The sequence below is a fragment of the Ambystoma mexicanum genome, chromosome 1q (assembly GCF_040938575.1).
Source record: "Ambystoma mexicanum isolate Mex_15411 chromosome 1q, UKY_AmexF1_1, whole genome shotgun sequence".
NCBI lineage: Eukaryota > Metazoa > Chordata > Amphibia > Caudata > Ambystomatidae > Ambystoma > Ambystoma mexicanum.
In genome coordinates this window covers 790242861-790264064 of record NC_090922.1, presented here as the reverse complement: position 1 = coordinate 790264064, position 21204 = coordinate 790242861, and the positions used below count along the sequence as shown (strand labels likewise).

The following is a 21204-nucleotide window of genomic DNA, read 5'->3' as shown; positions in this document are numbered from 1 at the left end:
TATTTAATATTAATTCTCTGGTTGGTATTTTTTGCCAGAACTCGGTTCAAAAATGGCGTTTGTGTTCGCTTCTGTGACTCCAACCCAAGTTGAGCCCTTTGTTCCACTTTTTGGCGGGCTTCTCCACAGAAGCCCTCCAAAGTGGTGCCACTCTGTCTGGGGTACTTAGGAGGGGTGGAGGGGGATTTAGGCACCCTGGACTGAGTTGCCTAGGCAACTCAAGTCGCACTCCGTCCTGATTGGCCCAAGTGGTGAGCCGGCCGGCTCACCACTTAGCATGTTTGAGTGACAGCTAGGCTGAGTGAATGGGGGTTTTCTGCATAAAAGCAGGGCTTTGGGGACTGGAACCTCAGAAGTCGCCACAGGACCTAAGAATCCGACGAGGGAGAAGCTGAGCCGACCTCCTAAGACGACACCACCAGTGGAGCCGTACTGAACCGTCTCGCCACTTTTCCCAACGACAGAGGAGATCTCCAGCCGGAGAGTCTTCTTCCTTCGACTGGTGGGGATAACCAGTCTTCCTTTTTCGCTTCCTGGAGCATCTCGTGGCTGCCTTTCCTGTGCCAAGCACCCAAGCAACCGGGATACCACGTTTCACCCCTACCGCGAATCAAAGGGTAGTACCTTTAACCGGAAAACTCTGCGGCTGGTTTCTTCCCTGGCAGTGCAATGACTTTCATCTTCCCTCCACATCGAGATCTTCTCTTCTGGGCGACGCTGCAACTTGCACCCGCTGCCAGGAACAACTGCCCCCGCTGGAGGATCCTTTCCACCTAAGGTCACGTGTTCCTCCTGGCTTCCCTTGCAACCGACTGTACGGGGTAGATTTAGCCCCCGGCTTTCGAACCTGGGTTAGCCTGGGACACCCTGGCTAAACTTTTCTGAGCCTCTCTAAACCCTTTCTGAACTCCCTGCACGACTTTCAAAGCCTATTGTAATTGTGTGATCTTGGGCGCATTTGTGCTCTGCTCTCTCTAAGAGTGTGCCCGGCCGATGGACTTTGGCTCACCAGTAACTTATCTCTTCTGCCTTGCTAAAGTGTTCCAAAGTATTAGAGTGGTGTATCTTCCTACATTCTGCCTTTTTCGTTAACTTATTGGAGTGCCATCTATAGTTAAGCGCTCTCCTCTGTCTGGAAATAAGGGGTGTTAACTAAGACTTGTCTGATAAGGAATAAGGGATGTATATATAATAATAGTAACTGTTTGGAGTGATTTACAATAATAGTGCTGGAGTGTTTCAATAAGTGTGTTTTTAATAAATAATTATATACCTTGATACCAAAGCTCTGGTCAAGTGTTTGCTTGTGCTATTGTATCTGAGTGCTTATTGTGTATACTTTGCATACTGCCGAACTCTTCTTGAGGGAAGTCTGACTGCTCAGCCACAGCTACCAGGTAAATCTGGGTGGTACAGACTGCTACCAAGTGGGTTTACTGCTATCACCTGTAGTCCTAAATCTTTTGCAGTGTTCCCAAAGGGAACTGCTCAGGTTTCTGCCTAACACTTAGTTAAGAGGCTGGACTGGATATTGTCATTTGTAACCGCTAAGCAGCTTGTATTTTGAAGTATTGAGCTGATGTAGGTATGACTGACTGGGTGTCCATGAAGTGTTTGGAATTATTTTACAGGAAGAGTGTAGAAGGTTTGTACTAGTTATTTTTAGGTTGTATGTGCTCCATGTAATCCTTTCCTGGTCTTGAGTAAGATGTCTCAGATAGGAAGAAGAAATAATGGAAACTTAACCAGTCACTTCCATTGGTGTTCCCTAACATTTCTGTTGCTAAAGCCTTTCCTACTGCATCTGCAATTTGTTGTTGGAGGCTTACTTACACTACTCTTCTTCAACCCTAGGAATATGAGGAGGAGGATGATGATGAGGAAGATGAAGACGACAATGGAATGGGGGGTGAAGAAGGTGAAAGCAATGAAGAAACTGGCAGTGCGGAGGGCAATGATGCTTATGAAGGAGATGAAGCTGAGGTAAGTTATGGAATTTTTGAAGACCACTCTGGACTTTAAGCTTGTGGAACTGGAGTTCATTTTTTTAACATTCCAGTGGATGCTTTCTTACTGCAGTTGTATCATTCAAAAGATGTTTACCTACAGACACATACTGGAAGTAAACGTTGAAGCCCAGTTTAGTTCCTTTAAGCTCATGATTTGTTTACCTAGTAATTCTTCTGACTCAGACAGCCTGAAACTATTGTCTAGCATCCTCCAAGGCCACATGATGTGTGGATGACATCCTTCCTGCCTCCTTACTCGACATTTCTGGCTGAAGCACTCATCCCTTCCCTGACAATCAACAGCTCTCTAACTCAAGGCATCTTCCTCTCAACCCTTAAGACCCGACAGATCCTCCTTCTCGTTAAACCAACAATGAACTCTTATGACCTCAGCAACTATCACCCAATCACCCATCTGACCATCGGAAGTAAAAACCATGAGACGGTAGAAGCCACTGAACAACTTCAACAGTTCGAAGCCAATAACCTCCTTAGGTCCCAGCGATCTGGCTTTAGACCCTTATGCGGCACAGAAACAGCAAGGTGATATACGATGCCCTAAAAATCCTTGATTGCCAGCCTTGCCTCCTGGTTCTATTTGACCTCTCAGCAGTGTTTGACACAGTAGACCACCAGTCACTCACCGACAATCTACATTACTTCTTATGAATCGTCTAGATAGTCCTCGGCTGGTTCAAATCATACATTGCTAATCGCCACCAGTTTGTACAAATGGATTCCTCAAGATCACCAATTCTACCGATCTCCTGTTGAGTACTGCAAAAACCCATTCTCTACCTGTGATCTTCACATGGAGCAGCTTGGAACCCTCCTTGCTCCATTCAATATCTACCAATATGCAGATGACATGCAGCTTTAACTCAAGATATTCGTCATCGAAGATATTCACTGGCTCAAGGCTTGCCTCTCATTCATCCAGTCGTGGATGTCCAGTGCTTACTTGAAGCTCAACGCCTCCTAGACTGAATTGCTACTACTGACTAACAACAAACACCCGGACATCCAGACCTGGCTTTCAATTGTGCACCTTGAGGTCGTCGTGTTAGGGAGATTTATCATTATTGTGCTTCATCCCCTCTCCTAGTAAGACCCCCAGCACTTATTGCTGGACTTCTGGACCTTTTTATTTTAATTCTGAATGAGTGGAGCCTTTTTCCACTCATTCATTCTTATGGGTCCTGTATTCTGGAATTCTGTTCTTTGTATTCCACCTGTACTATGGAATCTGTCTCCTCCATAGCTCTTAAAGGCATCTGTGTTTTACTACTACAGCACACAACTCCTTATGGGCAGTATTGCTGCAGACCCTTAGGGCCCTTCTTTAAGATTTACTTTCCTAGATCCTTAATTTAACTACAGTTCTTAAGGATCTCTCGCAAAACGGAGAGATTGGCTCACACTAACTTCAGTGGAGTGCCAAAGGGATACTACGTATCCCCCTTCTCCTGTGACTTTTTAGTCACATAGACAATCACCTAGTTATGGCTGATGGCAGTGGACGTGTTCTGCCACATATTATGCATTTTTTATACCGCAGGCTATGTCCATAGTCCTAGTAGTGCACAATAGGGGCACCCAAGTACAAACTTGGGGCCTCCTATCTTTTTTTCTCTCTTACTAGCGTGGGTGTTGTTAATTAGCCCTTCTACCATTCTGGGAGAGGGGAGGAGTAGGGGGGGGGCGGGGTGTGTGTTTGTGCCTTTGGTGGGAACCAGTAGGTATCACGAGGCTAGGCTCCAGAGTATCCTGGCAGGTGGGAAGTGGGGGAGGAGTCTTCCACCCCTCCTGTCCTTTGTCTGCCAGAGTGCTTGAATAAGACCAGCTCACACAGAGGGTCTGGCTGTCTCAACTGGACAGCCAAAGGCCCCTTTCTGTGAAATGCTGAGAGATTGCGGAGGACTGTGTGCTGGAACTAAATAAAAGGTGAGCCTTCTGGAGTGTAAATCAAGTCGACCACAGGAAACTGAAGTAACCTAAGACTACGACCAGAGACGCTGGCAGACCCTTTGCAAGACTGTAAAGCGACCACTGATGTCCTGACCCCATTTTCTATGTGACCGAGGAGCTCCGAAGAGATCGACTCGTTCCCTTTTGGCTGGTGGGGAACAACCGTGCCCCAGACAAATCTTGAAACAAGCCATCTCCTGAGGTCCTAGGAGCTTCCAGAGCTGCAGAAACCCATTACCAGGAGAACTGCCATATCGAGTGAATCGTTGTGGAAAGTCCGAATCCATCCAAATCTGTACTGAGCCCAAAAGGACACTCCAGAGATTCGATCCAACTCCCCCAGACCGCCTCACCAGAGTGTGGGACTGCAGAAACCAAGATTGACCAGGCAATCCATCTTCTTTGTTGGTGCTGCAGAAAAGGCACCAAAACCGCAGAGTGAACCAAGATGTTGCTGTAAGTCGTGCTACAGGTGCTCCCTCCAGACTGGTGCTGCAAGACACCGTCCATTGTCATGCCTTTCATCAACAGACCAAGGAATCCGGAGGTCGGGTCCAGAGCTTCCACATAACGCTGGAGCCAACACAAACACTTTCTTCATACCAAAGTTAAAGTGGGGGAAAAAGGTATTGCTTACCTGATTCCAAGAAGTGACTCCAGAGCATTGGAATACATGTAGAGGTGTCCAGGGCAACCCCCTCTTACCTCTGACACAAGCTACTGCTTGTGTTCCCTTCGCAAGTCCGTTTTTAGGTCTCCTTTGTTAGTTGCTAACTTGCTGCTGCAATAACTTTAGACACTGGGAGAAATCTGCAGGAACTCTTCATTGTTCGCTGTTTGCAAAGACTTCAAGCCCTCTCCGAACTGCCTTTAGCTAGGTTTGCATTTTTGGACTTTAAAGACTTGCCAGGCTAAAACAGTCTCTAGAACCTTGAACTAAGCTCATGTTGCACTAATCACTTATTTTTCTTCATTTAAGTGACTTTTCTATGTGTTTGCAGAGTAAATGCATTACTGTATGTCCTGTTGAACACAACATAAGTGCTCAGTTACCAATAATACGATAACCTTGTTTTTTTCCTTTTCTAACGTTGCTACATTTTTAACAGCGAATAAAAACACAAGTGAAAGTGCCCTTTGAGGTGTATTATCTGGTATTCTAAGTGTTATACTGTAAACGTCTGAAGTATTTAAAGTGACTATGGTGTAAATATAATATGTGTCTTTTATATAAAAATGTTAGTGCTTCTTTGCTGCGCCTGTCTAAGATTCAGAGTACTTACCTACAGCCCACATCTTTCTCTTAAGATAAGCCTGAATGCTCTGCCACACTTCCAAGGTCCTGAGCTAGTACAGACTGATGCTAATAGTTGGGGATCTCCAAACCCCTGGGATAGCTTAATAAAGTCGTTCGGCATCACCATACACCACTCCTTCAAACAGCACATAGCAAGGAAGACACAAACAGCTTGGTACAAACTTTCTCTCCTGTGAAGAATCGGGCCCTTCATTTCAGAAAACCACTCCGGATCTGCTGTCCAAGCCTTGGTCCTCTCCCACCTTGATGGTGACGGTGCCCTTTTGGAAGCCCATCCGGTTAATAGCCTGGCTTCCCTGACCTGTCATGCATGCTGTAGCACGACTCACCAAAGGACTCTGCAAATTCGACCACATCACCCTGACCCTCATCAAACTGAACTGGCTACCGCTGCAAGCCTGTATCATTTTCAAATCCTGCTGCGTCATCTACAAGGCTGTCCCGTTGAACTCCCCACGCTACCTAACTGAGAAATTCAGTATCTTTGGATGCCTACGATCAACCAGAAGTAAAGACATGTGTAGACTTGAACTCTGCCGGTGCAGGAAGGGGAAAAACTTGAAGACTGGCCTTCTCTGTCTGTGCCCCAAGACTCTGCAACCTCCACCCCATCACCAGCTGACTCACCGCCTTGCTTCAACAAAACAAAAGGGCTGATGGCTGGAAGGTTTAGAATTAATCTTCACCTCTGGCATTGCTCTGGGCAACCCTCTAGACCATCCTTCTTTGCCTGCCAACCCATTACAAAAGGGGAAAGACATATGCAAATCAGTTTTGGATCCCAGCCCTCTCCGAATTGCTTGGTCACATCCCTTCAAGACTGCAAGCATCCAAGTGCTTCTATTCAAATAATAAAAGGGCTTGGAAAAATGTCTTACTAGCACTAATTATTTGGGGGGGGGAGGGGGGTTGGCGGGGAGTGGATTCCCTGCCTCAACAAAACAAAACAATGAGACGGTCGTTATCAGGATGTCAAAAATAGAGTTCTGTCCAGTGACCACACTCTGAATACTGCAAAACATACTACAATCGAAAAAGTATTTTGGATGCTCCTCTGCAGCCTTCTACAGTTCTGTTGCACGAAGTTCCAATACGTACCCAAGAGATCTAACCATGTCAAGATGAACTTGTGCATTTCTACAACGCCAAGGTGACTATACTCTTTCCCTGGTCTTTCTGTTAATTAAATGATTTTGAGCAACCACAAAAGAAAGTTCTCCCCACCTCCGGCAATCTTGGTTTTCTCTCCTGCCAAATTCCTGTTGGAATAACTGGGACAAGGAAGAGTAGAGGTTTGTTTCCCTTTACAGGCATAGACTTTAGATACTATTGCAAATGACTGTGTGCACCTTCTCTTTTATCCCACTACTTGGTTGTTAGGGAGAATTCTCATTCAATGGCTAATTTCCCTTACCTATAGAATCCCCCAGCAGCTTTGCTGGATCTGAAGGTTTTTTTTTCTCCTGCTAAGAGCGAGACTCTTTTTCCCACTCTTAGACGTATTTGCTATGTGTGTTCTAGGCTATTTTTTGTGTTTGTCTATGGGGTTTATCTCACCCTCATAGGAACCATCTTTATCCACATGTGTTACAGAGCACCCTCCGTGCAGTGACACAAGGGTGTCGTAGCGACCCCCAAACATAGACTCCATACCCTGGGACTGACTACTGTCGCCCAGGGCAGCTAAAGTCCCCATTGACTTTACTAGTCACTCTTTATGACCAAAACCAGTACAACTCATCTTACTATGGAGGTGCTGGCAAGGGTTAATAGTTTTTCCCTCATGTTCATTTTCGAGAGGGTACCGTACAGTCCCTCTTTCAAAAGTTTCTGGCTGGTGGCAGTGGTTACTACCAAAAATATTCGACCGCAAATATTTCTCTATGGGATTTTCCCATTGTTCGAAGCTACCACAATTACTGACAGCCCCTAACATCCTGCTGGTTTATTCTTATATTCACTTTACTCCAGTAGGTTTTATTTGCTAGAACTCTTATATAAATTCTTTCTCGTGTCTTTCTCTACGATCCTATCCCAGGTCGGGGGGGATCCTTTGTTCGTCCTTTAGGCGGGCTTCTGTCAAGAAGCCCTCCTTTCAGTGCCACTGAGTCTGGGGTGGATCCATTGTGTGGGAGGGAGTGTAGGACCCCTAGACAGGGTTCTGAGCAACCCATGTCGCACTCTGCCCTAATAGGCTGTGGGGGGAGGGGGGGTCTCCCGCCAGGATGACCACTCCACTGTGTGAGTGACAGCTAGGCTGTATGAATGGGGATCTTTTTGCATAAAAGCAGGGTCTTGAGGGCTGGAAGAGCAAGACATTGCCACCGGAACTAAGAAGCCAAAGAAGAGAGAAGCCAGACATCTGCACCAACTGAACCACTGGTGAAGCCCTGCTGCGGCGTCTCACCACTTTTCTCCACACGACGAGAGAAGATCTTCATCTGCAAGGGACTTTTCCCCTTGAGCTGGTGGCGCCAACCAGTTTGCCAATCGTCTTCCTGGACCTGCCTTGATCAAATCGCCAGTGCCCTGCACTCGGAGACTGGATAGCCAGGCACCTGTCCACCCGGACCGCGATTTTAAAGGAGCGTACCTTATTTCGTTTGGCAGCACCGCGGCTGGTTTCAACCCTGGGCAGTGCAATAACTCGACCCTTCCTCCACGACGAGAGTCTCTCTTCTTCTGCTGGATCTCCCGAACTGCAGGAACAGCCGCCACCGCAGGAACCTCTTCTACATTTTAAGGTACTTTGTTCCGCCAGGCCTCCCTTTTCGTTTGGTAGCGCTAAAGGTGTTTTAAATCCTTTACCTACCTGCTGGGTTGGCCACCCCTATCCTCTAACATTGTCTTTAACCTTCTGCAACCACCTTTTTGAATCGTTTAACAAAGACTTGACTGCAGCTACAAGAACATTTTTGCTCCTGAGCTCTTTGCCCTGTACCACTGACTCTGGCACAGGCATATTGACTCTGGCTGAATCTGTTATAACTGCCTTCTCTAGATTGCCTCTCACCTAGAAATGTGTTGGTGCACCTACCTCCTTATAACCACCTTTTCCTTCCCACTTTTGAAACTTGTGAAGTGCCATTTTGCTCAGTTTTCACCTCAGTATTACACATGCTAAAGTATTGCCTTGCCTAAACTTGTTCACAATCTTATTGGGAAGTGTTGCTAGGGTGCCTAAGAGTATCAATTTCTCACAAGGGAGGGAAAGGACAATCGAGCAATATAGAGTGCCATTTGTGTTTTGTTTTGACTGTGCCGTTTTGCTCAGTTTTCACTCTTGCTCAAACTTGTCTACAATTTAACCACGGAGTTGTGTATACTTTTCTTGACTGATTTTAACCTACTTTAATAACTGTGATTAATGTGTTGAACTAGAAATGTGTAAAATAAATATATATATTCTTGTTAATACAAAGCTTTGGTCATTGTTTCCTTGTGCCATAGTACTGTAACCCTATTGTGTAAACCCTGAATACTGCTCATCTCCCTCTTGAGAGAAGTCTGACTGCTTAGCCACAGCTAACAACTAAATCTTTGTGGTACGGGCTGATACCAAAGGGGATTTATTGCTCATACCTTCTGTAGTTGTAACGCTCACCTGGTATCCACGGGGACGTCACTCAGCCTGTTCTGACCTCTTACGACCTCGAACCCTTCCCTGGAGTCTACTCGACTGGAGACTGGGCCTGAAATACAGGATTGGTAGAGTTTAACTCCCTATTGTCTGTGCGCTTGAGCCCCTTCCCCGGGGTCCAACCCTTCTCTTTGATCCACAGCTCACCTTGTTTTCTTGGAAAGTGTGCTCTCCATCCTGCTTTCAGCCGAGGGGTGCATTGATTGATGCGCGCTTGTTGCTGCCTAGTTACTTCACTGGCAAGAGTCCGACAGGTAAGTATAATGAGTCTTTTGAACAGTTCTCTAACTTTGTTCCTTTCCTTCCTTAGATGACGACCGGCATCCGGGGATGGCGACGTACTGCTGAGATGAGTAGCGCTGAAGGTGAGTGAGGGCGCGATGCGACCCTTTCGTATTTGTATTGAACGGAGTTACTTTTCTTTGTCTTTTAGGTGCCGCGACGTTTTCAGCGTGGATGCCGGTTATGAAGAAGAAATGCGGTGAGTAAGTGCGGTATGCGGCGCCTCTAGATGTTTGCACGCTAACCTGGAGTGTCTTTTCCCTCTTGCAGATGGATGAGAAGTTCCGGAGACAGAGTTGCCCCCGAGCGGCTGGGATTCAGGTAAGCGTTTGAAGCTTGTACAGTCTTTAAAAATAAGCGAAGATTTGCTGAATGCTTAATAATGCCTTTTTTCTGTTCTTTTCCCTTTTCCTTCGGAAGCGGCGTGCCGGGATGGGAATGACACCGCCGAAGATGCCCGCAGAACAGGAGGAGCGATGAATGATGGGCAGAAGCACTACAAGCTAAGGCTGTTCCTAACCATGTTCTTGCAGGAGCTGAGCGCAGAAGAAAGATGCAGGCCTACTGGAGACCGATCCGAATACGGTGAGTGTCAAGCTGCAGGTGCAGAAAACACAAAGTATGTTTCTCAGCCTGGGCGTGGCTTAAATAGTCTCTGGGGATCCCAGGTGTGTCTGGGCTGAACCACACCCAAAAGACTAGACTGCACATGCAGTTCTGTGAACCAAACTATGTGGGGGCATCCATCTTGTCCTCATCAATGCACTAAAAGTCCAGTCCCCAATGTTATCCTATGGGAGTGAGTGAGTCTGGTGCCATAAGCGCCAAGTCTGACTCCAAGTGGGTCTTTGGAGGGATGGAGAGGCCCTTGAGGGCCATGTAGGTGATCGTGGCCTGGCTCCATCCTGACCTCTTGGAGGGCTGGGGACATGAGGGGCAGGAATCATAACAGTAGTGCTCCCTAAGGAAACTGCACAGGATTCTGCCTAACAGTCCAGTAACCTGCAAAGTGTTCCTTTTTGGTGTCTCTCTCAAGATTGGGACTGGGAATAATCAGATACAATCTCACCAGGTTCAGGTTTTCTTGTTTCCTTTTTGTTTATACCCGTTATAAGGTTTCACCTCCAGTCTCGGCCTTAATTATTGGTTTGCATATTTGATCAGGTCCTTATGGGGGAAGTTCAGGTCATGTCCCTGGGATTTTCTCCACCCGCCAATCGGTTGTCCTTGCCTCACCCTGTGATCTGAAGCTCCCTACCACAGGTAATTGGGTGACTCCATGCTTGTATTCACTTTGTGGCGGTCTGTCTCCCTGACGGTGGAGTCTGTTTGGCTCAGTCGCGTCTCAGCAAGCCATCGGCTACTGCAGTCAACAAAACTCCCTGCTTGGGAGTATGTTCCGTATTGGTCCGCCGGCCCTGCTTTAGGACTGTCGAGCATGAACTGTGTTGGGAAATCATTTTCTGGCCCGGAGGGTTGTCTGCCTAAATGGCTTTCACTCCTCCAACCATCACTCATTGTACGAGTTCCCGGTTTGCTCTGGGCCATTCACCTTTCCTCATTTCTTCTGTCACTCTGTGGTCAGCTCGTGTCTCTTCACTTTTCAAGTTTGATTTACACCATCATCATGGGACTCCAACACTGCTTCCAGTGTGACGTGGTATTTCCGTGTCTCTGGTCAGCACCAGCGCCACTCAGCCCCTTCTCCTGGGGAACAGCCATTGTGGTTACTTTCGGGTCTTCAGCCTGCTTCAAGATTTGCAGAGTGGCTAGACTCCCTCTCATTCTTTCTTTCTGTTAGTATACCGATCAGCTGATTGCCGGTTTTCTCACCTTCGTGCACTGCTCCAGCTTGCTTACAGCCTTCTCCTTTCAGTCCGCTTCTGTTGCACCTCTTGTTTAATTGCGTACCACATTTCTTGCTACAACCACCTTCACTTCTACCACTGCTAGTACGTCTGGCACAACGTTGTAAAGACTGGAGGGTGGGTGTCTGTACTCCTGTTCTCTATATGGTAGAGAGGCACAGAGTACCCCAGCCAAGATTATCTATTGTTGGTAGCGATGGACGAGCATTCAAGGCCTAGCTTCTCAGTAGGTGATGCAGGCTGGTTCATAATTACAGTGTAGGCCCAAAGCGCCCACAAAGGAATGTCCACACACTGTATTAGTGAAAAGTCTTTATATAATTAAGGTTCAAGTTATATACACAATCACAATAACTCACTTTATACTCAGTTAATCTACAATGGCAAATATATACAGTTCTAAGTGGTACCACAATTATCAGATTTCATTTAAGTGCATCGACTGTACTCTGGTCAAATGTCACACAAATCAATTAATAAAGGTAACCAACAATAGACATAGGAGGAAAGCAGTTGGTTAGGACAATTGGCAGGATACTGGCCCCGTTACCTAGACACAGTTCTGTGTGGAGATCCCCCCCCCCCCCCCTTGCCTCACAACTCCCCCCACCACCCTGTTAGGTAGAATTCGCTTAAAAGGCTAATCTAGTGAGTCCCCCAGCAGCTTTGCTGGATTTTTGGGGTTTGTTTTTTTTCTCCTGCTAAGAGTGAGACTATTTTCCTCCCACTCTTAGGCACGATTTGAGGTATGTATTTGACTTATTGTGTCCTTATGGGCTACAGGGTCTTTTTACTCCATAGGGTATCATCTGTTTTAGTGTATGTGTTACACAGCACCCTCAGTGTGTGCAGTAACACAGGGGTGTCCTAGTGACCCCCCAACATAGACTCCATACCCTGGGACTGACTATTGTCTCCCAGGGCATGTAAAGTCACCATTCACTTTACTAGTCCAAAATTGTGAACATAACCAGTACAAACCATCATATTGTGGAAGTACTAGAAGGGGTTAATTCGATTGCCCCTGGGTCTGATTCCAAGAGGGCACTGTCCAGTTTCTGGCTGGTGGCAGTGGTTACCACACAAAATATTCCACCAGAATATTTCCTATGGGATTTTCCCATTGATTTTAAACGCACCACTTTTTGGTGCAATGTTAAAGATACTGCCGGTTTATTTATTTGGTATAAAATCACTGGTTGGGTCTTTTCGCCAGAACTCTTTTCTAAAATAGCGTTTGTGTCCGTCTCTTTAACTCCAACCAAGGTCGGGCCCTTTGTTCCACTTTTTGTCGGGCTTCTCCACAGAAGCCCTCCAACTGGTGCCACTATGTCTGGGTTCCACAGGATGTGTAGGTGGGGGAATTGGCACCCTGGACTGCGTTGCCTTAGCAACCCAAGTCTCACTCTGTTCTGATTGGCCCAGTGGTGAGCCACCCGTCTCACCACTTAGCATGTATGAGTGACAGGTACGCTGTTGAATGGGGGTTTTTCTGCATAATAGCAGGGCTTTTGGGACCGGAACTTCAGAAGTCGCCACAGGACCTAAGAAATCCGAATCTGCAACGACGACACCACCGGTGGAGCCCTGCTGCAACGACCTCACCACTTTCCCGACGACAAGAGAAGATCTTCTACTGAAAGAGTCTTCTTCCTCTGAGCTGGTGGGATCAACCAGTTCACCATTTCGCCTTCCAGGACGTCTCTTGGTCGAATCGCCCGTGCCAAGCACCCCAGCAGCCGGATAGCCAAGCTTCACCACTGTGACCGCGAATAAAAGGAGCGCACCTTTTAACCGACGAACTCTGCGGCTGGTCTCTTCCCTGGGCAGTGCAACGACTCCAAGTTTCCTCCTCGACGAGATCTTCTCTTCCCCTGGTCGAAACCATGAACTGCACCCGCTGCCAGGAACTGCCACTGCTGGAGCTTTCTCAACTTTAAAGGTACTGTGTTCGACCTGGCCTCCCTTTCTACGGTTTGCTAAAGGTGACCCTTAAATGCTTGGCTTTCCAACTGGGTTGGCCCCCAGACCTTCTAACTTTACCTCCTGAATCAACCCAACCTCTTTTGAACATTTTTACAAAGACTTGAATGCATTTATAAACTGTGATCTTGGGCACATTTCACCTTGCTCCATTTAAAGTGGACCTGGCCTATGAACTTTGGCTCTACAGTAGACTCTGCCTTCATTAACTTGCTTTGGTCTTAGAAAAGTGTTGGGAACTGTTTTATTTTCATGACCTGCCTTTTTCTCTCCCTTCAACTTAATTATTGGAGTGCCATCTAAGTTACGCGCTCGCATCTGTTTTGACAAATAGTAGTGTTTTGACTTGGACTTGTCTAATAATACTTAAGGGAGGTGTGTATACTTTTCTGATTGTGTTTGTACTTGCTTTGATTTATAGTGCTAGTGTATTTCCTTAAGTGTGTGTTAAATAATTATATACTTTTGATACCAAGCTCTGGTCTGCTCTACTGTGTTTTTAGCCCTATTGTGTATCCTCTGTATACTGCCTAACTCTTCTTGAGAGAAGTCTGACTGCTCAGCCACAGCTACCAGGTAAATGTAGGTGGTACAGACTGCTACCAATTGGAGTTACTGCTTACTCCTGTAGTCTTAATCTTCTTGCAGTGGTCCCCAAGGGCACTGCACAGGATTCTGCCTAATACCCCCCCATGCCCCTCCCCCCGAACCTGGGTAACCTGGAAAATAAGGATATACTACAAGCCCAGTCCATATATTATTCAATGAGTCTTATTTCCTTCTAAAGTGTATCTACCACCCCAATGTACCTGGAATAGCAGGATTCCTCGAGCAGGCATCGATGGATGCTTCTTGAGTGACTCCCTTTAAAGCAGGATTCACAGATCGATGGGCCTCGAAGAAGGTGAACTTGGCTTCAATGATCCTCGATGAAAAGTTCAATGGCGTTGAGGCAGCAGCTTCGGTCCTGGTGGTGCTCGTCGGCGACGAGTCGAAGACGTCCTGCAAGGATGAGGTGCGCGGGGCACCTCGACGTCAGCAAAGAGTTTGTGAAGAACTTTGGCCCAGCAAGGCTGTCGAGTCGTCTGGCGTCTCTTTTGTGAAGAACTTTGGCCCAGCAAGGCTGTCGAGTCGTCCGGCGTCTCTATAGTCTTTGGGTGGCGGGAAACCCACTGGCGGATGCTCCTCGTGCGTCGATGGCCTGGCCTTCTCTGCCGGGATAAGGCAGCCAGCAGGAAGGGACGAGCGTGTCCGGGAATCAAATGTCTTAGGCAAGGAGCGGTGCGGCTCCAGTCGTCGACGGCACAGCGTCAAGCAGTCCCCGCTTCTGGGCATCTAACTTCGACAGGCCTCCTTCGGTTATATCAAACCTGCTAACCCTGGTTGACAACGGTGGACGGCTGTCCGGTGCTTCTCTTCGTTTCTCGTCGGTGGTCCCCGTCTCCGGCTGACAGTCTTTCGTAGGCTGACTTCCAGGGTGCTTTGGCAAAGGTTAGCAGTGCACGATGGTGCCTCGTAGCTCGGGAAGAGGGTGCTTAACCAGGTCCTCTCTGGATCAGTTCTTGAAGACGCAGCAGCTTTCAGATCAACAAAGTAGAGCAACAGCAATACTTCTCTTCCAACAGGGCCTCAAGGCTAAGCTTCAGTTTCAATGTCAGTTTCAACTCCAGCTTCTGAACGATTTCTAGCAGTGGGAGGCCCCCAGATATACTGTTCTCCCATTCATTCTGCTGGGTCACACTCAGGCAACCAATCGCTCAAAAGGGCATTCAGGCAGTCAGCCAATCAGGCGCACAGTGCATTTAGGCCGTTCTTCTTCATCCAGTCACTCACAACACAGAATGTGGATTCAGACCAGTACCACACCATTCAACACTACACACTGCATTCATACCAGTTTCGGGCAGGGCTGTCTGTCATTGTGTCAAACTTCAGATACTAGACATCCACAACATGTGTATTCATCAAACCCGCCATTCACCCAGGTCCCACCCACAGGCGTACCTACAACATACGGTCGTTGGGAAGGCTCCAGGCAGTCTGGTCGGCACTTCCCCCACACTACCATATATGGAACTTCCACCCAACTGCCAGTCAGGGGGAAGGGACATAGTCGGGCTTCCCAGGACTTTGGGAAAAACAAGGTAACTGGTGATGGAAGGTAAGAGGCCGCAGGGGCCATCTTGTTTCCATCAGGAATCTACTGCTTTCAAATGACGGCACCTGGGCATCTCAAAATGGAGGATCCTCAGAGCACCTGTCAAATTCAGCATGGAGCTGCCACCAACCCATACCCTGCTCTGTGGGCCACACACAGGTGCCCAAAAAACTGCACTAGGGGCACAGGGTTGTACCTCCACTCATGGGTGCCATAAGGGTATCCCATGGGTCTGTACACCAAACCAAAAGAGCTGCACATCCGGGAGTCCCACACGAACTCATGCATGGAAAAAACGACAAAACACACAATACAAAACAGTAAAGGACAAGGATACGGAGGCCCTGTCCCTCCGATGCATTTCCAACATCACAAACGTCCACTGTTTCTGCTGCTACTACAACAATGTTGGTTTAGTCCATTGTCATGCTTTATTGGGCGCCTTTTAGAACAACTATAATGTTAAGAGTAGTTCCTTGCATCCCCATCGGGCCTCCTTGTCCCTGTACTACTTTCATTTAGCATTGATGTGGTTTTAGACCAATGTATTACTTGATGTTGCAAATGAATCTTCAGAGTCGGATGGGGTAAAAACTGCTTGCTTTGGTGTTTCAAATACTAGGTTAGTGTTTATTGGTGACAAACAAGGGACTTGATCCTTGGATTTGTCACGCTATAAAGGGTAAAGGGAGTTCTAGGCTGAATACAGGATTTTTAGTGTGTTTGTCACATTTTGCAATTCACCTGGAAAAGTGAATACATACTTGCACTGTATCTGTTTTTGGTGACTGGAACTATTTCTTCTGGGAGTGAATTGCACTGGTAAATGTTTCTGAAATGTGTCCAGATTTCATGGGGGCATTTGGAAGTGTGTAATAGTTGTTTTCAAGCCTCTAGCCCCATCTGTGACTGACTGGGATGTATACATTTGCTGCCAACTGTTCATTTCTCCAGTAAGGGGTCTGGCATGGATTCACATGCTCATGAATATTCCCAGTCAGGCTGGGAATCCTCAGTAAAGAAAAAATCAGTATCGGTTTTGTTTCTGTCTTTCTTAGTAGTAACCAATCACTGGTCTCTGGGTCATTTTGCCCCCAGCCAATGACTGCCCTCTCCCTAAGCCCCGCCCCTGGCAGCCATCCTCAGATTTATACCGCACGTTCAAGTGTTGGGAGTGCTTGAGCTATAGCTCTCGAGCTTTTACTGCGTTTTGCGCTTTTTCAAAGAGATTGATCTCATTTTTCAGTTTAATCGAGCCTCAAGCGCCACCGTTTCTACTTCCGATCAACGGAGGCCTGTTTCGGAGTTGTCTACGCCCCTCAAGGGTGAAGTTTTCGTTGAGTTACGCTTCTTGGAGGATTCCTGAAGTTTCTGAGGCCTACCTCGCGGACGAGAAGAACATGGCCCAGGAGAAGGGAAGCTTGACTCCCGGCAAACTGTTCAGGATCTGCCCTGGATGCAACATACAAAATGTGTTCAAGGAGGACGAGCATTCGAAATGCCTTTACTGCCTCCACGAGGACAAAATGCATGTGGAGAAGGACTGTGTTTTGCATGAACATGTCGGATCGGACTATGAGGGATCGTCGGACCCGTCTCTCCAACTGGAGGGAAGGCAAGAGCCCAGCAGGTGAGAAGTAGTCCGAGCGGTCTTCTAACTCCGGTAAGGACGCCCCGGCGACGGCGGCCCAACAGAAGGCAAAGCACCGCAAGTCCGCGGGCACCCGGAGCGCCGAACGGTCGGGCTCCTAGGCTGCCAGGCGGGGCGCACCTTCACCGACGCCATCAACAGCGAGCCAACGCTCTGGCTCGGGGAAGAGAAAATCTGAGAACCTGACTAAGCTTCTGGAGAGGCCCCGGTCGATCTCGAAGGATCACGCCGAAGGAACGAGGCGGTGACTTCCCCCCCTAAGGTGAAGGCCTCAAGCGCGCCCAAGGTGGTGAAGGCCTTGATCCCGGCCAAGGCCTCAATTGAGGGAGTCGCTGCGGCACTGGCGAAGCCTGTGGAGGCTACCCCAGTAGGCACCCCAGTGGAGGTGACCTCGGGGCCCAGAGTTTCCCTGCCTCCTTGGAGGGAATCCTCTTTTAAGCCCGTCGAGAAGACCCCGGTGGAAAAAGAGGGGTGGGGTGGTAACCGTGACGGACACAGACACAACCTCCGAGGAGGAACTGACCGAGAATCTGGAAGAGGCCCGGTCCCACGGGAGGGCAGGTGGTGACGACAAGGTTCCCGTGGAGGAGGAACAACCGTCGCTCCCGGCACGCCCGTCGCAACCTGAGCCACAAGACAACTCTGCGGCCATTTTGACGGCAATCCAAGCCTTATGCACGGAGATGAGGACGAGACTGCTCCTACCCCCGACGGACGACCCAACTGAACCGGGTCCATCGGGAAGCCCTCAAAACAAGAGAAGGAGAATTCATTCGGTTCCCCTATAGCCCTACGACCTTCTCAGCCTTTGTCGCTCTCCCCGGTCCCGAGGGATGACACAGAAACGGACACGGCCCGATGGGGACGGATGACGACAGGACTGACTTACCGTCCCAGATTCCTAGGGCGTCCCCTCCCGACGAAATTGGCTCCTTCCACGCCATGATTGCCAAGCTTTTTCAGCTCTGCCCCGAAGAAAAGAAGGAAGGCTTCCTCTACCAACGGCTCGAGGCCAAGAGGAAGACGGTCCTCGCCGTGCCGTTGCTGGACGACATCTGGGACGAGGGTCTTGCCCTCCTGAAGAACCCCTCCACGACATCTGCCAAAAGGGACCGGTACGAGTAGTAGTAGTACCTAGTCCCAGATGGCGCCTCTTTATGCCTTGGGGCACAACCGACCCCGGATTCAGTCGTCTTAGCAGCGGCCAAGAAGAAAGTGGGGGGTGGGGGGGCTTCGACTTCAACTTCCCCACCGGACGGCGAGGGAAAGAAACTAGATGCCATGGGACGACGAGTCATGTCGACTGCGACAACGATTAAGGCAGCCAACGCCCTAGCGATTGTGGCCCGCTACGACAGGGAGTTGTGGTACAAGATCGCCCCCCTGTTGGACTTCCTCCCAGACGACAAGAGGGCAGAGGCCCTGGCGATCCTACATGAGGGTGAGGTGTCGTCGGACCACGCCAGAACTGTGGCCACGGAAATTGCTGACACCGGTTTCCGCCAGTTGGGCAACAGCGTTTGTTTTAGACAGCGGGGGTGGCTCAAGGCGACAGATTTCCACAAGGACGTGCAAGCCAAGGTTTTGGACATGCCCTTCGACGGGAACAATCTGTTCGGAAAGACAGTGGATGAGTCGCTGCAGGCCATCAAGACCGACAGACGCCTCAGGCCTTGAGAGTTCTGCAGCAACGGCGGCCACCCTTTCGGAACTCTGGAGGCAAGCAAGGTGCCTCCAAAGGATTTGGCGGCGGCGGCGGCTCCTCGACCCACCGTCGGGCAGCCAGCTCCTCGTCGCAAGAAAACTACAGGGGACTGGGCAAGTCAGGTCGATCTCGCCGTTGTCGCCAGGGAGGCCAAGCAGACAAGGATGCTTCCAAGCAAGACTGAACCGGCCATTGCGTCGGGCCCCCACCGAAGCACCCCGGTGGGAGGCCGACTGACGAAGTTTGTCAGCGTGTGTGAGTCCATCTCCGACCATTGGTTGCTGGATGCCCTGGCCCACGGGCACACTCTGGAATTTCTAAAGAAGTGCCCCCAAATTCCTCACGTGGCCCGGAAGGAAAACCAAGTGCCTCAACTGCTGTTAAAGGTAAGGGCGCTGCTCAAGAAAGGAGCCATCGAGCTCATCCCAAAGAAGCTCCGGGGCTCCGGAGTATACTCAAGATACTTCCTTTTCAGGAAGAAAACAGGAGGTTGGCGTCCCATCCTGGACTTGCATCAGCTGAACAAATACCTCAAGGCACAGAAGTTCCGGATCGTCACCCTGCAGCACATGCTGGGCCAGCTGGAGGAAGGTGACTTCCTATCGTCGTTGGATTTGGAGGATGCGTATTTTCACATCCCCATCCTGAAAGGACACCGAAAGTTTCTCAGGTTCGTAGTACAAGGGCGGCACTACCAGATCAAGGCCCTCCCATTCGGATTGAAGTCGGCACCCAGGGTGTTCACCAAGTGCCTAGCACCAGTGGCGGCGTGGCTGTGCCTACTGGGGATCCTTGTCTACCCCTACCTGGACCACTGGCTCATCCGAGCAGGGACAAGGGAACTCGCCGTCGAACACACAGCAAAGACCGTCCGGCTGCTCACAGACCTGGGATTCTCCAACTTCCCCAAATCCCATCTGGTTCCGTCGCAGTTTGTGCTGTTTCTGGGAGCCAAGCTTGATACAGTAGCGCAGTTGGCCTCGCCGTCGGAAGAACAACGCAGGTCATCCTGGGCAAGGTACAGCGTCTGCTGGCCACGGACGTGGCCAGAGTGAGGTCCATCAAGTCCCTGCTCTGGATGATGTCCCCTTGCATCTATCTGGTGCGCATGTGCAGGCTTCAGATGTGTCCTCTGCAGGAGTTCCTCGACGCTTGTTGGATGCAAGCAACGGGCAGCTTCAAGGACAAGATCTTGCTCAAAAAAGTATTCCGCCAAGCAATTTGATGGTGGGGCTTCGGCGCGCATCTCGCAGCGGGCACGACTTTCAGACCCCAGCATACGAGGTGACGGTGATGACGGATGCCTCTCTGGAGGAGTGGGGACGCACACCGGAGATCTTCACGCAAGATGCCTGTGGCTCCCGGAGGAGAAGCCGCTCCACATCAACATACTGGAGCTCCGAGCAGTGTTCTGGGCCCTAAAGTCATTCCTCCCGTCCCTCAAGGGCAAGGTGGTGAGGATCTTTACCGACAACACCACCACGATGTTCTACATCTGGAAGCAGGGAGGAACCAGATCCCCAGCCCTGTCCAAGGATGCCCAGGATCTGTGGCACTGGGCTGTTGCCCAGGGGATGTTCCTGGTACCTTTTTCATCTAGCAGGGATAAAATAAACTCCATCGCCGACTCACTCAGCAGGGAGCTACGCTTGTGCCATGAGTGGGATTTACGCCAGGATCAAGTGGATCAATTCTTCCGTCGTTGGGCAAACCCCAAATCGACCTGTTCGCAATGGCGACAAACTCCTAGTGCCAGAGGTTCGCCAGCAGGTTCCCCCAGCCGAGGAGCATGGGTGATGCTTTCTCGTTCCCCTGGGACGGCCTTTTCCTGTATGCGTTCCCTCCGTTGCCGTTGCTGCTCAGGCTCATCAACCAACTCAAGAGGTCCCGGTGCAGGATGATCCTTGTTGCACCGAGGTGGCCGAGACAGATATGGTTCCCAGACCTTCTGGACTTGTCAGCGTCCCCACCAGTCAAACTGTCGGAGGACGCAGATCTCTCCAGAGAAGGAGGCGCCATTCTTCATCACGACTCAGAGTCGTTGAACTTGCAGGCCTGGCTTCTGCAGCACTAGAGTTTGGAGGGTACGATATCCCGGCTGACTGCAGAGAGGTTCTTGCAAAGGCCAGGGCGTCCTCAAGTGCTACGGACACAAGTGGAAGAGTTTCTCTGTCTGGTGCCGTGCACAGAAGATTGACCCTCTACGGATTACAGCCCCTCAAGTGCTACCGTACTTACTGTCGCTGGCCAAAGCTGGACTGGCTCATGCTTCCATCAAGCTACATCTGGCAGCGATTTCCCGATGCACCAGAACTGCAGGACGGTCGTCCCTGTGGTCTCATCGCCAGGTGAAGGAGTTTATGAAAGGACTATTCCGATCGTTCCCGCCGGTGAAGGCTCCGGCCCTGGCGTGGGAGCTCAACGTGGTGCTGACCAGGCTCATGGGCCCGCCATTCGAGCCCTTGCATTTGGCTCCGTTGAAGTTCCTGTCGTGGAAGACAGTGTTTCTTGTGGCCATCACCTCTGCACAACACGTGGGAGAGATTCAGGCCCTTTCCTGCAAGCCTCCATACTTGACATTCCACGAGACGAGGGTGGTGCTGAGGAAGCATCCCTCCTTCA

At 49.5% G+C, this 21204-nt stretch overlaps 1 protein-coding gene across 4 annotated transcripts in view; it reads left to right on the top strand.

The window, feature by feature from the left end:
• TPR (translocated promoter region, nuclear basket protein) overlaps nt 1-21204 on the top strand; it is a 2097972-nt gene that overhangs the window by 1587374 nt on the left and 489394 nt on the right. For all 4 annotated transcript variants that reach the window (XM_069641376.1, XM_069641377.1, XM_069641375.1 and 1 more), the window contains one exon: nt 1855-1983. In XM_069641376.1, the coding sequence (XP_069497477.1) occupies nt 1855-1983 (129 nt within the window). The remainder of the gene's footprint in view (nt 1-1854; nt 1984-21204) is intronic.